Below are 18,201 nucleotides of genomic sequence, written 5' to 3' on the forward strand. Positions count from 1 at the left end.
GTAAGCATGATCTGCTTCAGACAGGCACTTTATCTAGGGCTGGATTTTGCGTTGTACAAAGTACTAGGTACCCACAACCCAGATCTGGATAAATAAGTCAGAAAACAGATGCACAATTCTAAACAAAAATAAACACGATTCACTACCTATGAAAAGGGAAGCTTCTAGGATGTCAAAACACTGAAAGTGAACCTATTTAAGTGAAAGTTGACAATTTTGTGATACTGATCTCACTTATAATATCACTGTAACACATACCAGGAGCTGAGGCAAAACGCCAAACAATTTTCTATATGTTGCTTATATTAAAAGGCATACTTCAGTAAAACTAAGTTATTATCCTTCTCTGCAGTAAAAACGCTTCAACAGCAAAACTCATCTTTCAAGCTTTGTAATTCTACCTTTTTCCTTGCCATGGTTTCAATAGTTCTTGTAGTCTGAATGAAGATTTCCTTTTTACAGCTTGAAATGCATAAACGGATGATATATCTGTGTGTAACTTTCAATGTGATCTTATTTGGAAATGAGAAATATGTCGGGTTGTACTCTAGCAATTTGCTTCTTACAACTTGTCTTCAAGAAAAAAGAAAAAAAAAAAAAAAAAGATGCTGCTTTTCCCACTCTCAGTGAGAATGAAACAGAATCACTTAAAAGATGTGGGGCTGCCTTGTTATGACTAAAAAATAAAATATTTTTTCTCTTTTGTCATTTCAAAACCACTGACATAAAAAATTACAGTCTCAATATTCATTTCATACTAAATAACATGGTAAATTACATGAGATTGTTTGGCATATTTTGAACTTCCACTAAAATGCTTACTTTTGAAGTCTAAATTATTTAAAAACAACAAATGTATAAAAAAAACAATTTGAATATTCAATAAAGGCTTTTGGGGAGGCACGGTGGCTCAGTGGGTAGCGCTGCTGCCTCGCAGTTAGGGGACCCGGGTCCTCCCTGCGTAGAGTTTGCATGTTCTCCCCGTGTCTGCGTGGGTTTCCTCCCACAGTCCAAAGACATGCAGGTTAGGTGCAGTGGCGATTCTAAATTGTCCCGTGTGTGTGCTTGGCGTGTGGCTGCGCCCAGCGGTGGGCTGGCACCCTGCCCGTGGTTTGTTTCCTGCCTTGCGCCGTGTGTTGGCTCCAGCAGAACCCCCATGACCCTGTAGTTAGGATATGGCGAGTTGGATAATGGATGGATGGATAAAGGCTTTTGCTTCTTCTTCATCTTTTCCAACTTCTATGCGAGCCTTGATAACCTTCTCCATACAGCTTGGTCCGGCATTTCATCGCCAGTCAAGCCCTTTTCCCCAAGTGTTACAAAAACCCTGACAGATCAAAATTAAAATTGACCTTTCCCTTTAAAATAAAGAGTATGATTATGAAGCATTTTTTTTGTACCTCTGTGGTAATTTATATCTACAGCTGCACAATGTGTGCCAGGACAAACCATAACACATGCTGAAGGCACACAATGCAGCACCTGTTGAACATTACAAAGGTAACTGTCAGCGGTATGATTAATTCATGACAATCGAAGATGATATGAATGGGATATTAAGATTAAAATACTACCGAAATAGTTATATTTATACATTAGTACATTTCCACATTTTATTTATTTATTTATTTATTGCCACTATATTGTTTAAAATTCTGGTTTATTCTAAGAACAGAAAAGCACAAAAGCAAAACACTGCTGACTTTGAAGATAAGGCAAGTTTTGATCTTTCATGTAACTTATTACTGTCACCCAGAGAACAGTCTAACCCAGAGTATAATCCCTCATATACATAAAGTCTTACAAGAAAGCTTGCAAATGCTGCATAATAATAAATGCTATTCAAGGGAGGTTATCAAAGTTATGCAAATTTAAGTTATATTTAGAATGCAGTGATTTAAAATGTCAGCTTCATCGGAATTTTTCGGTAATGTATTTCAGACATCTGACAAACTGTCCTTTCAATGTGTTGTATTCAATAAAAAAAAGTTGATCCCCTAAAATAAATATGACTAAGGGTATATATTGTAAATGATGTTTTTATATATTTTCCATATTGGTCATATCTTTTCCATAACTAGCTCCTTGCTGGTGGAGCAAGTTGCCCACCTCCATCCGCGCTGCTGAATTTAAGACGCATTTGAAGGCTCTCCTGTTCTGTGAATATCTGTCTAAATGGTAATAGCTTTTATGATTGGTTCTTGTAATCAATGAACGATGGACTAGTCCTGTGGTGCTCCGTTTATTTTATAGCTCTTCACTTGTGATCATCAATTGTGTAAACTCGTCCTTGAGCACTTGTTATAAAACGGTCCTCCAGCCTGGTGCTTACTCAATTATGTTGACCTCTTTTGTAAGTTGCTTTACATAAAGCATCTGCTAAGTAAGTAAATGTAAACTAATACTTAATAAATTATTTATTTTTGATACAGCTGCTCCTCTCAAAAAAACGAATCACTCAACTAAAACCGAAATGTTTTAAACAAATGCTGCAGTGAGGAAGCTTTTAACTGACAACTTACAGTGTCTACTCTATATACTGTATTTAGGATCTATAACCTTCAAATTAGAAAATGAGACAGTCAAATGAGACAAATTTAAACCTGAAAAAGAAAATCCCTTCTAAATTTTGTATTTCATTTTTCAATAATATAATCCACGTTAAGAGTGTCAAACTCAATTTTATTAAGGACAGACCAAAAATAACACTTTATATACAATACACAGGACAGAATATCTCAACAACCATCTCCTGCCACATTTTCTTTACAAACAGGACACACAAGTGCCTCTCTGCTCATCATTATTGTATACTATGTGATATGCCTGTCTAATCTCTATCAGTTTTTCTTTTCTTTGACATTTCCACGGGTTAGTGAAGATACCAGCAGCCATGGAACAGAAAGCGACATCGAGTGGAAAAAGTGAAGTCGGCTCCAAGCATTTTTTGCTGCCCTAGGCGAAGTTGTAAATGCCCCTTATCCAGTCCCCACTCACCCAAAAATGATGTTAAAGAAAACCAGCTGTTTCCTACAGATATTAGGTAAATGAATATAAATTTGACTTAGCATTTTCACAACTGAGTACATTTTACTTACAAAAATATGTAAATGCAAATATAATAAATAAGCAAGAAAGTTGGTCTGTCCCAATGTTCATCACAACACAGTCACCAAGTGAGAGGAAGAGTACACATCCAAAAGCTAAAGTTTAGGTGATTAATAAAAAAAAATGAAAATGGGTGAACATGATACGAAAAATTAAGGAAAACCTAAAACGGTAAATTCGAATTTACTTCGTAGAAAAATTAAATATCAAGGTTGTGAGAAATGTGGCAACACTGCCATTTCACCCACCCGTAATCACAGCTTCTATTCTAACTGGAATTGGAAAGGGAGAGGACACTCATTCCACGTATACCTCTGATTTCCAATGAACTCCCTTTCTAATTCAAGCGACGACCATTTCCTGTACGTCTTCCATTTGCGATGTTCATAAATAAAGCGTAAGGACAATCACTTAAAGTTACTGGAGTTAACCTCAAAGAACCATACTGTTCGCGTGCTGTATGTCGCTGCTTCCAGGGTAGGATCAAGAAAGAATTTATATGTTCTTGATCTTAATGGGGACAAAAAAAAAAAAGTAGTGTATCATAAGGCACTTTAAATGATTCGTAGCAACTACTGTATAATCTGTTTACCGTTAATAATGGCAGTTTGACTTTTGAACAATATAAATTGCCAAATAATAAACGGAAACTGTTTCACTTTTTTCCAACCCAAGAGACAGCTGGGCATCTGCACTATTAATATATAAATATAACATGAACAGTAGGTTAACTGATGGTAGTTTCACTTTAAAAAGAAAATACTAGGTTTAAAAGTTACATGATAATACATTTAGTTAATTATATATATATACACACACATAAACATACTTTTTAAAAACCACGCTTATATTAAGTTAAAAAGTGTACTAAAAAATAAAAAAAATAAGTCTCTCATACATCACTCATAAAATAAAAGCATGGGCGCTTTTGCTAAGATTTTAAGAAGTGTTTTTTTAATGTTGATTGATGAAAAGCACCCACGCTTTTATCTTACGAGTGATGTATGAGAGACTTATATTTTTACTTTTTAGTACACTTTTTAACTTAATATAAGCGTGGTTTTTAAAAAAGTATTTTTTTTATATATATATTATTTTCAACTTTTTAGTCTTGGGTTTGTTTTAGTATAATTTAGTAATCAATATTTTAACACTTCCTTTAACTCTTTGAGGGCTAAATATTTTTTCCAAAAAACAACAGTTTCACTCAGAAATCAACATAAACGTCTATTGCTGCATGCTGTGGCTGCCAGTTTGCCAAGAATATGTGGCGGGTTTTCTGCCAGGCTGTCTTCGTGTGACTGGGACAGCAGCATCTGTCATGGTCGCAGTGCATTACAATCTGGTTTCTGCCTCTTATCATTGTTACGTGGCAATCCTCCCTGGCAAACATCGTTAGTACCACGGCTAGCTGGGCACCAGTCAGCTGAAGCTGGAACCTCACATTCGTTTTCGATCACTTGTATCAAAAATTGAGTCCGACAAGTCATAGTCCAGTTCAGAGATAACATACAAGATGCCGTCCACGGAGTATATTGCTTTACACATTTGTTTCGATCTCTCGCCAGATGTCAGGGCCATTTTTGCCGTTGTGTGCACCATGCTACTCATGAGAGTGCAGGAAGTCTCGGTCAAACCAACGAATCTAACTTTTCTTCTAGCAACGAGAGTCCAACTAAAATGTAACAGTTGGTTTTGTCACAGTTTAGAGTCGGTTACAGATTATCATCAACTCCTCCTTTCAACAAAAGTCGACGTCAGCCCTGAAAGAGTTAATATTTCTATCCGTTACTAGCGCCATCTATTGGTGAAATCTTTAGCTATTCTTCATAGTTCATTTCTTCATTAACATGGATTAATTGATTAATTAGTGAAACTGTTTGTTCTTCCCTTGTGCCCAGTGCTGGCTGGGACTGGTTCCAGCAGATCCCCCAGCGGGCTGGAGAATGACTGACTGTCTGACTGATTATTGATTCATGTATTCTCATCGCAAGTCATTTGAAGTGGGTTAAATATTGATTACAAGATTTGTACCAGACAACAAATAGGTGAAGTTAAAATAAGCATGATAATAATAATAATAATAATAATAGTAATAATAATAAAAAGACAAACGATGACTACGTTGTATGATTGGGGGTTTTGTAAAATTTTCATTAAATTTACAAATTGTTCATTTTGGTACTAAGATATAATAACAAACATACAACAGGCATAATAAATATACATTAAATATGCAATGCTAAGGTTGTAAAGTGTATGATGACCAGTTCAGCAACCATGCAGAACTCCAGCCTTGGGAGTATTTTGTTACTCATATTATGAAGATTTATAATGGACACATAAGTGATCCTGAAACCACTCCAAATGGCAGCCCACTGGTCTTAAAAAAAAAAATTAAAGCTACGGAAAGAAAAATCTGTGTAGTGTGCATGTCCAAAATCAGCATCAAGCAATGATGAAATATGGTTGAGAAGATAAAGGATACATGTGCTAAAGAAGGACACCGTAGTAAAAGAAAAATACAACTGCAACCTTGCACCTGAAGAAAATAAATAAAGAGTGACATTCGATTAAAAAGAACGCCCCTGTGAAACCTAGTGCACTGGCACCCTAGGAGTTGGAAGACCACCTGTCAAGGGTACCCTGGTCAGCAGTCAAGTCAGGTGCGGCAGACCAGACACAATAGAGAATTTGCTGCTAAAACAAAGTACATCTGTTAACACCAGCACTATTTAGTGCACCACGATCAATGGCACGTGACCTCGTTAAAACAATGGATATACTGGCTATTGAGCACACAGACCACATTCAGAGTTGGTCAGAAACAGTCACGCAAATGCATTTTCCATCCACATATAACAATTAAATAAAGTGGAGTGGACGGCAGCCAAGCACAGAATTCATTCGAGCTCCATATGTACAAAACATTCAATTATTCAACTTAAAATCTTTTATCAAGCTTATCTCTCTCGCTTGAAATTGTCCAAAATGTTTCCAACACCAACCTGCGAACGTTGCAATCAAGCCCCAGCTTCACTGACCCACAAGTTTTGGGCCTGCACCAAATCAACATCATTCTGGACCAAAACTTTTTAAATGCCTATCAGACAGGCTTGGTGTCGTAATCACTCGTAACCCATTAACAGCCGTGTTTGGTGGGCTCACAGATGGGCTTAAAGTGGAAGTGGAGTTAAAGGATAAACAAACTGTATTGGCCTTGTGAAAGGCGCTATATATGGAGCCAACCCGACAAAGACTGGACACGGAGGCACACGTAAAATAAAACAACTTTTTTATTTTTCTTCACCTGTGGGCACGTCGTCCCCGTGTCCAACAGGCAGTACACAGTCCCAAGCACAGCACACACCAAAACACCAATAAAGTAAAAAGTTGTCCTCCGCTCCTCCTAGACAGCTTCATCCTCCTCCTCCCGACTCTGGCACCTGAATGGTGGTCGCTGGCTCCTTGTATTAGGCACCCAGAAGTGCTCCTGGTGCTTGATTGCTGACACCCGGCTGCACGTCCGGGTGTGACACAACTACTGCCCGTAAGGGCCCAGCAGCTTCCACTCCAGCACCCCCTGGCGGCGCCTGCAGAACCCAACACGGCTGCACCAAACTCCACCTCCCATGAAGCCATGCGGGAGTCCGAGGCACTGCTGCAACCCAGGGAGGTTGCCATTTAGCGTCCAGGGGGAGGTATTGGGTCTCCCATGCTTGCTTATTTTGCTCAACTGGAAGAATCCTAACTCATCTATTTTAAGTCAGTGGCTAACTGATATCATATACTATTTGAATTTGGGAAAAAATAAACTCTCACTTAGAAGATCTATGCAAAACTTTTTTTTTTTTTTTAAACCTGGCAGGACCTAATCAATAACATTTTAGAATAAGCATTCATACTGGAGGTAAAAGACTCCTTCTCTCTTTACTACTAATTTTGCTCTGGCTGTTGGCCTTCTTCTCTTTCTCATGGGTGGGGATTGATTTGATTTTAGTTTTGTTAAGTTTGACTTGATTGTATGGGATGTTCTATATACTCAGCAAAAAAGGAAACGTCCTCTGACTTTCAACTGTTTTTACTTTCAGTAAACTTAATGTGTAAATATTTGTATGAACACTAAAAGAGTCAACACCATAAGACATAAACTAAAAATGTTTCACAATGTGTCCCTGAATGAAGGGAGGCTCAAAATCAAAAGTACCAGTCAGTATGTGGTGTGGCCACCAGCTGCTTGAAGTACTGCAGTGCATCTCCTCCTCATGGACTGGACCAGATTTGTCAGTTCTTGCTGTGAGATGTTACCCCACTCTTCCACCAAGGCACCTGCAAGTTCCTGGACATTTCTGGGGGGAATGGCCCTAGCCATCGATCCAAATCGATTCCGCTCCAGGGTACAGGCCTCGGTGTAACGCTCATTCCTTCGACGATAAACACGAATCCGTCCATCACCCCTGGTGAGACAAAACCGTGACTCATCAGTGAAGAGCACTTTTTGCCACTCCTGTCTGGTCCAGCGAAGGTGGGTTTGTGCCCATAGGCGGCGTTGTTGCTGGTGATGTCTGGTAAGGACCTGCCTTACAACAGGCCTACAAGCCCTCAGTCCGGCCTCTCTCAGCCTACTGCGGACAGTCTGAGCACTGATGGAGGGATTGTGTGTTCCTGGTGTGACTCGGGCAGTTGTTGTGGCCATCCTGTACCTGTCACGCAGGTGTGATATTCGGATGTACCGATCCTGTGCAGGTGTTGTTACACGTGGTCTTCCACTGCGAGGATGATCAGCTGTCCTTCCTGTCTCCCTGTAGCGCTGTCTTAGGCGTCTCACAGTGCGGACATGGCAATTTATTCAGCAGTCCTCATGCCTCCCTGCAGCATGCCTAAGGCACGTTCACGCAGATGAGCAGGGACCCTGGGCATCTTTCTTTGGGTGTTTTTCACAGTCGGTAGACAAGTCTCTTTAGTGTCCTGCGTTTTTAGAACTGTGACCTTAAATGCCTACTTTCTGTAAGCTGTTAAGGTCTTATCGACCATTCCACAGGTGCATGTTAATTAATTGATTAGGGTTAATTGAACATGCATGGAAAACATTGTTTAAACACTTTACAATGAAGATCTGGAAAGTTATTTGGATTTTTAAAACATTATTGTTGAAATACACAGTCCTGGAAAAGGGACGTTTCTTTTTTTGCTGAGTATACTTTTAATAAATTCAATTAATAAAATAAAAAAAAAAACAATTAAGTAAAGGAAAAAACAAAAGAATAGTGTAGGGTGGTGGCGGCGGTAGCAGTCAGGTATGCATCAGAAGGACTGGTAGCCAGCAGTGATTCTTGAGCAGCTTTAAAAAGGAAATGCAGCTGGTGGTGTGAAACTGAGCTAATCTTTTCTTCATGAAGCGCTCACATCTTTTACATCTTGTTAAAACACTAAAAGTTTTTTTATAGCAGTGTAGCGTCTCGCCTTGTTCTCACTTTTTCTTGTTGGGCTATTATGAGCAGCTTGCTTTCATTCTAATTACAGGTTAGTGGCTGCGGTCTGTTTTGTTGTGCATAAACACGACAAACGCTAGAGAGGCATTTGAATGCCAAGTGTAAATGTCAATTAAGGATAGAATCTATACAAGAAACATACATTAAAGGTAGTGTTTGAGAAAGGGAACAGTCATCGTGGGCAGCATGTAACATGTTTGGAATATTGATGACATTAAAGAGGCTTCAGATTGACACCACTGAACTATGTAGTGCTGCATGGTGGTGTAACGATTTGTGTTCCTTCTGCACAAAACATTCTGAATTTGATTTCTGGTTGCGTAAAGGTATAGAGTTTATATCCTCTCTACATACGAGAAGGCATCTTCCATAGGTACTCATTCCATGTCAAAGCCATTCAGGTATTTAGCCACTTTAAACTGGCCCAGTGTGAGACAGTAGTGTGTCACGTGATAGACTGCCAAGTTATCCAGTGTCGGTTTCTTGTCTTTTGCTCAGTGCTCACCACAATCTTGTAATGGAAAAACCAGAATAAGAAAACAGATGAATGCAGAAGTGATGAGTCACATTATATAGATGGAAATCCTAATGGAGAAGTTGGCCACTTATGAATCTTTGGGCTTATTATAACAATTAGCCAGTTAAGTGTTGATATTTAATAGTGTTCTAATAGCTATGGCTTCTACAAATATACACACTTTCGTAAGATTAATTCAACTCCTTTCACGTGATTTAAGCATACTGACTTCAAATCCCACCCCTTGTCACTATCTGTGTAGAGTTTGCACATTCTCTGGTGTTCTCCTGCGTGCCAAAGACATTCACGTTAGTTTAATTTACAGTCACAAATTGGATCTTGTGAGTTTGCATATGGCTGTGAGCAATGGGCGAGTCCTTTGATGGACAGGATGATTCTTGACTTGACCCTGGTGTTGCCATGATTAGGCCATGTCACTTGGAATTGGATTAAGCACCTTCAAAAATAATAAGCTACACTATACTGCTAAAAGTATTGGGGCGCCTGCCTTTACACACACATGAACTTTAATGACATCCCATTCTTAATAAATAGGCTTTAATATGGAGTTGGCCCATCCTTTGCAGCTATAACAGCTTCAACCCGTCTGGGAACTCTTTATGGGAATTTATGACCAGGAGAGCATTTGTGAGATCAGGCACTGATGTTGGACGAGAAGGCCTGGCTCGCTCGCATTCATCCCAAATGTGTCCTATCGGGTTGAGGTCAGGGCCCTGTGCAGGTCAGTCAAGTTCCTCACTCATTTCTTTATAGACCTCGAGCGTGACCCAGGCTCGATATCATATGCAAATGTGGCTAAACTGGAGGCAGACTCGAGGTGACGTGTAATGGTCTGCTTTACAATGTTGAGCCAGAGTAACTCTTGAAGTGCCATCTAGTGGATGAAATAACATCATGTTTCAAAATATCATGAATATTTCAATGCATTCTGCCACTTTAAGGGAACTCTATGGTAACTCATCAATATTCATGAGTTGGGCAGAGCCTTTAACCAAAACCACAATGGAAAACAAAAATCCGTAAAGCTATTTTTGGAACAAACTGAAATTGAACCATTGCTGGAACTGAGCGATAGTGATGATCATGTGAATCAGGCATTGACACTCATAGTGAAACTGATGCATACAGCACTATGTGACTGTTTTAGCGTAATATGCCTGGTCAGTTTGATCACGTGAAGCTTCACCAAGCTGCAACAGTAACTGCCTGTCAAAAGGCAAAATGATGGAGTTCAAGTGCATGGTAAAGAAAATGTTAGCTCCCTAAGCACTGTTCATAATGCAGCAACTGTCAATGTTCACGTCAGAGGAAAATACAGGAGTCACCAAGCCTTGCACTTAGGTAGCCTACATGAATAAAGAATGGGACCGAAACATCCTCCGAGAGCAACTTCTCCCAACCATCCAAGAACAGTTTGGGGACCAACAATGCCTTTTCCAGCATGATGGAGCACTGGACCATAAGGCAAAAGTGACAACTAAGTGTCTCGTGGAACAAAACACTGAAATTTTGGAGTCCATTGCCAGGAACCTAACCAGACCTTAATCCCATTGAGAACTTGTGGTCAATCCTCAAGAGGCGGGTGGACAAACAAAAACCGCCAAATTCTGACAAACTCTAAGCATTGATTATGTAAGAATGGGCTGCCATTAGACAGGATTGGGCCCAGAAGTTGATTGACAGGCAGAGGTCTTGAAAAAGAAAGAAGGGCCAACACTTCAAATATGGACTCTGCATAAACTTCATGTAATTGCCAATAAAAGCCTTTGAAACTTATGAAATTCTTGTGATTTGACTTCACTATATCATAGAAACATCTGACAAAAAGATCTAAAAAACACTGAAGCAGCAAACTTTGTGAAAACCAACACTTGGGTCATTCTCAAAACTTTTTGCTATGACTGTACAATAACACAGCCTGTATGTCAATCGTGTACTTCAAACAGTGACATTTTACTCTCTTGTGTGCAAGCAATAGAAGAAATGGTTATTAAAAAATTGCCCAAAGAAACACACTTCTAGTGTTCTGATTATAACATCGAGCTGTGAGTTGGTGACCGTTTCAAAACATGTCACACGAAGGACAGATGTACAAAATCTGCATCAGTACAGCAGTGGACATTAGACATATCTTTCCAACGGTATATATGTTGACATTTTGCTATCTACATGTTTCTGTTACATGTTATAACATTTTTCTTGTTGGAATAAAATGCAATATTTTGGCTTGTTTTTCTGGGGGTAAACGTAATGCTAAAGGGCCTGCAAAAAACAATATTGTGCCTCATCTCTCCTGTGACCGTTGGTTAAAGGATCTAAAGAAGATACAATAGACTTGTGCAAAAAATAATATTTTTAGTTTCTAAACTAAATGAAATGTGAAATTTAATACTGACATGTGTTAATAATCCTAACAGGGCTGTAAATCAGTAAGAACTTTAGAACACTTCAAAATTAAAAGAATATTTTTAATTTCTAAAATAAATAAAATGTGAAATTTAATACAGTACTGACACGTGTTAATAATCCTAACAGGAATGTAAATCAGTAAGAACTTTAGGACACTTCAAAATTAGCATTTAGGAAGAAAATTTACAAATTTAACACATTGGTAAGCAACATCAAAAGGAGTGCAAGGAGTGATGATAGTAATAGCACTTGTAAATAAAATCAGAGTTATTTTTTTTTTAGGAATTCCCTAGTACACGGGTGTCAAACTCCAGTCCTGGAGGGCCACAGTGGCTGCAGGTTTTCATTCTAACCATCTTCTTCATTAGTGACCAGTTTTTGCTGCTAATTAACTTCTTTTGCCTTATTTTTAATTCACTTGACTCAGGCCCCTTAGTTGTTTCATTTTCCTTAATTAGCTGCCAAATAATAATGAGACACAAAACAAGACGCCACATGACCAGCTCACCTGTGCCCATCACACAATATGTGAAAATAAAGACAGGTGATGGTCTCGGTAAGGCTGATCTCTCAGGTCACCAAAACATCTTGACGGTGTTCTTAGGAAAAAATCAGAAAAATCAACAGTTTCGGAAATGTCTGATGTAGCAGAAGGAGAACAGCAACGGGAGTTAAATAACAGGCTTAATTAACAGCAAGAATTGGACTTCTCATTAAGAGACTGTTTGGAGTGACATTGGTTTAGCTGGTCATCTGTTGGCTCGTTTCACATTTCATTTCTCTTTGGCTGCCATTTAATGCAGAAACGAATACATTCAGAGGACTGAATTCTTAAAAACAGGGCTATTAAAAAGAAAGGAAAAGGAATTAATTAGCAGTGAAAAATGCTCACTGATTAGGAGAAGGGCTAGAATGAAAACCTGCAGCCACTGCGGCCCTCCAGGCCCAGAGTTCGACACCCCTGCCCTAGTATATACAGCCATTCATTCATTTGCCAGCCTGCTTAATAGGTTCAGAGTTGCCAGAGTCCTTAAAAGCAGCACAGGGTACAAGGTGCCTTTGACAGGGCACTAGCCCATCAGTGGATACACTTATGTATACCAGAGCTTCCCAAACTCGATCCTGGGGATCCACTCTGGCTGCAGGGGGCTGCAACTTCCATTTTTCATTGGACTCTTAGCCTATTTAAGTGAGGCATTATTTCCCCAGTTTCTGTGTTTTGGAGTCAATGTAGAAAATACAAACTACGTTTGTTACATATTTATTAAAATGTAATAAGCTGTTATATGGGAAAGTTGTAGTAATATGGGGAATATGTTGGTTTTTTTTTTGTTTTGTTTTTTCTAAGTCGTTAAAAGTATTTTCAACCTAATTTTTCCAGGTGTTCTGGTTATTTAATTGATTATTTACTAATTAGCGAGTCTGACACAGAAGTCATTGCTACTTTCATCATTGCGGGTGTCTGCTGTGCTGGTTGTTAATGGTCACTATTAGGGTAAAATGAAGGGAGCAAACAACACAGGAAAAGGGGAAAATAATAGGAAAACAACCAAAGAGAGTTAAGCATTTATAGCTTTAGAAAAAACTAGAAATATTTCTAAATATCTTATAAATGTAAAAACTATACAGTTGTGTTTTTCTGAATGCAGAATAACGAGAAGAGTAAAAAAAAAGACCAGCTAATTAAATGAGATTAGTTGTTATTGATTATTATCACCAATTGTGAATCTGATTGGAACAAATCCCTGCAGCCACAGTGGGTCCCCAGGATCGAATTTGGGAACCACTGATGACAGAATCACACACGGCAGGCCTGTTGAGAGATATCCTTTAAATCGGCATACCCTTTGTACTGGCAAGCAAAAATGCACAGAGTCAAGGAGAGAACATGCAAAATGTACAGACTGTGCCTATAATAGCATTCAAACCCAGCTGGAGCTTGGAAGTAGCAACACCTACCAATGGACCACCTCAAATTTATTATGCCAAAATAAATATTTCAGACTTATTTTTATTACTATCAATGAGGTAACTTCTCAATTATTACCAAAGGGCGGAGTGGTGGCACGGAGGCTAAGGATCTGCGCTGGTATCCCAAAGGTTGCCAGTTTCACTGCCAAAAGAGATCCTACTCTGCTGGGCCCTTCAGCAAGGCCCTTAACCTTCAATTGCTCCAGGGCTGCTGTACAATGACTGACCCTGCGCTCTGAACCCAAGGGGTATGCGAAAAATAACAAATTCCTAATATAAGAAACTGTATAAGATGAAATAAAGAACAAAAAAAATAAATTTATTATTAAGGAAGTTTATATATTACAGCCAGGGAATGGAATTACAGAAAAGGTATAGCATTTAGAAACTGTATTTACTTCACACGAGACGATGACACCTTGAAGACCACGGATTAAAGTTCAGCTGCCGGATGCGATTACCGAATTGACACTACAGGTTTCATGCATGGTTGAAGCAAGGCAAATTTCTCCTATTTAAATTTTCAAAGCTGATTATCCATCTGTCTCGATTTCCCAAGGCCTTTTCCACTGTTCACTGTAAAGTGTTTAGTCCATTGGTATATTCAATAGCTAACAGAGGAAACACGGTTTAAAGAAAATCTAGAAAACAATTACACAAAGAAAATATTACGCAACTTACGAATAAACATTGACTACCTAATATTAGATCTCCTGTCAGGTAGTTTGTGAACTGATATTTATAACATTGTAGCATGTATGGTATTACTACTGCTATCAAGTTGTTAACACTTGAATTATCTGACATATTGTTAAGCTTAATGCTGCACAGTCAGGAGCCCAGGGATGACCCTCTCTCTTTCAATCAGCTTATTTATTCACATATTCGGGCCTGTTGCTCCATCATAGCGCAAAAGAGATGGACCCTATGAATAGAATGTCTCTACCTCTCAACACCTTGCTCGGCCTCTCGTTTCCTCTAACATGGACTACTATTCCATCTAACTTTTCATTCAGGGTTGTAGTACTGAAGCAACTGCCATGCGACTTTGACAACTGATCCAAGAAAGCAGCTGCTCAAATGATTAATTCATTACATCCAGAATATTATTTTTTTTTTTTCTTTTCACAACCGGCATCCTATTTCTGCCAGAAAAACGGTTCAAAGAATACACCGGGTAGTCTTAAGATTTCTACCTCAGGATATTTACAGTTTTTACCAACCTTATAGACCACTTTTGTTTGCTGGCAGGCATGACATCTAGTTCTGGGTGTAACAATGGAGAATTATTTAACTCTGTAAACCTTTAACTTTGGCTTCAAAATCAGACATTTAAATAATCTTTTAATACACCTTCTGATGCATAACAGAAAAGATTGTATGGTCTTAATGTCACCTGAATGTAAAATGAATGGCTTTTAAGGTTCAGATGTGCCTCCTGATGTCACGCTGCCTTTAATGGCACAAAGTGTGCGTTAATCTAATCTCAGATCATAAAGCTCTGGTTCTTCCCTCGTGCTGCTGAGACAAACTCCAACTCCACTGACCCCTACAATGAATTAACTGGGTTCAGTGATTGAATTGATGGAAAATGCACACTGACTCATGCAGCAGATGACTTCACAGGAGAACAAGACATGAACCATTTGCAAAAAAAAAAAAAAAAAATCCAGCATCTGAACCCACGTTTCTAGTACAAGTTTTTGGAGGAGGCGCATTGCATCATGGGAGAGATGGACATAATAATGCAAGAATGCCAGGCCATCACAGCCTACTCACACCAGTCCAATATAAGGGAACCAATCGACAAAGCAAAATGTCTTCAGACAGGGGAGTTTTCTTTTTTTGTTTGGCACATCACACTCTACAGATACATGAATACTGAGTTACAAAGCAACCCTAATGGGGTATGACCTCCCCTACCAAGCAAGACAAAAACCCACACTCTGCCATTGTGGGATAATATAGAGTCACCAATTCGACTTTAAGCATGTTTATTTTCCACTTGATTTGGACTTTACATAAAAGAAGAAAAGCAGAATGTGCAGTGAAAACATTTAAATGTGACTCAGTATTCCCAATACGGTAAATGTACCACTCATATTGTAAATAAATGCAATTTAATAACATAACACTAAAAACGATTTTTTATCCTTTTATCTTTTAATCTACCTTAGGACAGAAAACATATTATTCTGAAACCCTTTTAATCCAGTTCTGGATGATGAAAAGCTTGGATCAATTCAAGCACAGTCGGGTGCATGCCACAAGCCCACCCAAAGTACGGAAATACTCCGTCACTGGCCCACTCAAGCAAGCATCCCCACGTACAGGAGGACAAATTCCAAATTACCAATTAACCCAACACATACTGTATCTGTGGGTAGTGAGAGTTAAACTGGAGTACCTGAAGAAAAAAAAAATACTAAGCCGACAGCAAAGAGTCGTACTTGATCCAAAAGATACAGAATCTGTGAGGCAACAAAACAAACTACTGCACCCTTATGGCTGATAACATTTTGAAGAAACGTGAACGTGTGTACTGTACTCCGTTTTGTATTTTTTTTTTTAAACCAGTAGTCTTGGATATGGTGTGGAAATGCCTGAAATGTGTGTAGGTATTTGTATTACCTTATTTTTATCGCCGTTCGGGGTTAAATGAAACTGCGGTCAAGCTCTTACTTGTCTTGAATGATATGATGAGGGCAGTAATAACAATCGTGGTGTCAAGCGCTTTACCTGCCTTGAATGTTACGAAGGGTGAAGTAATAATAATTGTGGATGATAAGGCTCCATATTTAGCTTTGTGTGGCAGTGAGACGTCACACAAAATGACACCTTTTATTGGCTAACCAAAAAGATTACAACATGCAAGCTTTTCGAGGCAACTCAGGCCCCTTCTTCAGGCAGACATTGTTAGTGTTCCCTTTTCATTGGTCTTTATAAGTTTCAACTGGTCCAGAATTCAGCTGCTCACCATCTTGCACCAGCTTCACTGGCTTAAGTTCTGTATTGACTTCAAAATTCTCCTGTTAACATTTAAGGCCCTCCACAACCTTACCTCTCCATGTTGCCATTCCCTCCCGCACCCTTAGATCCACTTGACTGTGCCCCTTCGCCCATCTTACCACCATGGGGTGCAGAGCATTCAGCTGCTCTGCTACCCAGCTTTGGAACTCATTACCATCCGAGCTTAGAAATATTGATTCATTCTCACTTTTCAGATGTAAACTTAAAACTCATCTGTTTAAAACGGCTTATTCTCTTGGATTAGACTTGTTCTGCCTGATTTTAAGTTCTGTATTTTTTTTTATAATTTGTGTATTATCTATTGTTCAGTGTCCGTGAGTGCTTGGAAAGGTGCCTAGGTATTATTATTATCATCTCGCTTTTTGTTTTCAGTTCTTATTCTTGTTTTACCCCTAAAATGCTTCATGACTCTGATTGCAATGAAAGGGACTACAATAGTCAGAGATTAGGAGATTGATGTTACCTGTTAAAATGACAGCCAAGTAACTCATTAACAGCATTTCTCTATTTGCTGAACAGACCTTTCCTTTTTTTCCAGTTTATCAAAAAATTTTTGCCTGCCGGTGACCACCAAGTGTTTCCAGTGTATATGTGTGCTCGACTGTAGTGTTGAATGGACTGTCGACGTGAAATGTGTCTTGTGTATGCGTACTAGAGTGGAAAATGAACGAATGTAATTGATGAAATAAGATAGCTGATGTTTAACATCATATCCTAGGCCTTAAACAGTGGGATGCGAGGTATTCCATTAAATGTTTCTAAACGCCTTATCAAAACATGAAACGTTTCCTGAATTTACCAGTACGAGGGATTGGGAATATAAAGGTTCGCCTTTTGCTTGATCTACGTGTCGTACTCGTGGCTCGATCGGTCATTTAGATGTCGGGCAGTAAACTGGATTTTGTTAGAATTTCTCGTACCTAAACAACTGCAGACCTTCACCGGTTTCAATCATTCTGACACACATCAGTAAAAGAGGAATGCTGCTTAAAGCAAGTGACGCGCGGGGACAGTTCTGCAAGTAAAGCCAAGTTCCGCACAAAATCTACCAGCATTTCATTTAAACGCGAGATGCGGAGGATGCTGTCCTTCGGACTTTGCAGTGCGCCCGCACTAGGCATTTAAAGCCCTTGGAGTTGCAGGTTTCATGCACTTACCGTAAATGGGATGTCATTGACGCTGCCGACGGAATAACAATTGTCCCCCGGGTTGACAGCTCCGGTCAGCACTTGATGCAAATGCATTTTTCCATAGGGCAAGAGGACACTTAATTATTTACAGTGACACTCTTCCTCCCTCTTGGATGTCGCTGTGCGGTAGAAAGCTCATCCGTCCATAGTCGGCCTCCTCTTCGTGCACATTTGAGCCATTCACACTGAGTATGCTAAAAACAAAACCGTCGTTAAAACAATAAAAAAACGAATTGCTGATAAAACTGAACACTTTCGTTTACGTCGCTTTGTCCACCGCTACTGTTTTCAGCGCCCAAACGATGTTTCTCCTCGTTTCAGCTGGGTGTCGGGCTCAAATGGCCGGATTGCACCCCTTTGGTTAAAAAAAAAACGGAAGACTGGCTGCTGCACTACGCTCAACGCGCACGCGCAAAAGCGCGCCACCTGGACTGCTCTGGGTTGTCGAGCGCGCGTGCGCCTG

The 18,201-nt window shown here is 39.3% G+C and overlaps 1 protein-coding gene across 4 annotated transcripts in view; it reads right to left on the bottom strand.

Annotated features, from left to right (window-relative positions):
• dmxl2 (Dmx-like 2) overlaps positions 1 to 18,111 on the bottom strand; it is a 142,611-nt gene extending 124,500 nt beyond the window's left edge. For all 4 annotated transcript variants that reach the window (XM_039770331.1, XM_039770328.1, XM_039770329.1 and 1 more), the window contains exon 1: positions 17,706 to 18,111. In XM_039770331.1, coding sequence (XP_039626265.1) covers positions 17,706 to 17,792 — 87 coding nt within the window. In that variant the 5' untranslated portion in view covers positions 17,793 to 18,111. The remainder of the gene's footprint in view (positions 1 to 17,705) is intronic.
• Between the last annotated feature and the right edge of the window lie 90 nt (positions 18,112 to 18,201).

This window comes from Polypterus senegalus, chromosome 12 (genome assembly GCF_016835505.1).
Source record: "Polypterus senegalus isolate Bchr_013 chromosome 12, ASM1683550v1, whole genome shotgun sequence".
Classification (NCBI taxonomy): Eukaryota; Metazoa; Chordata; class Cladistia; order Polypteriformes; family Polypteridae; genus Polypterus; species Polypterus senegalus.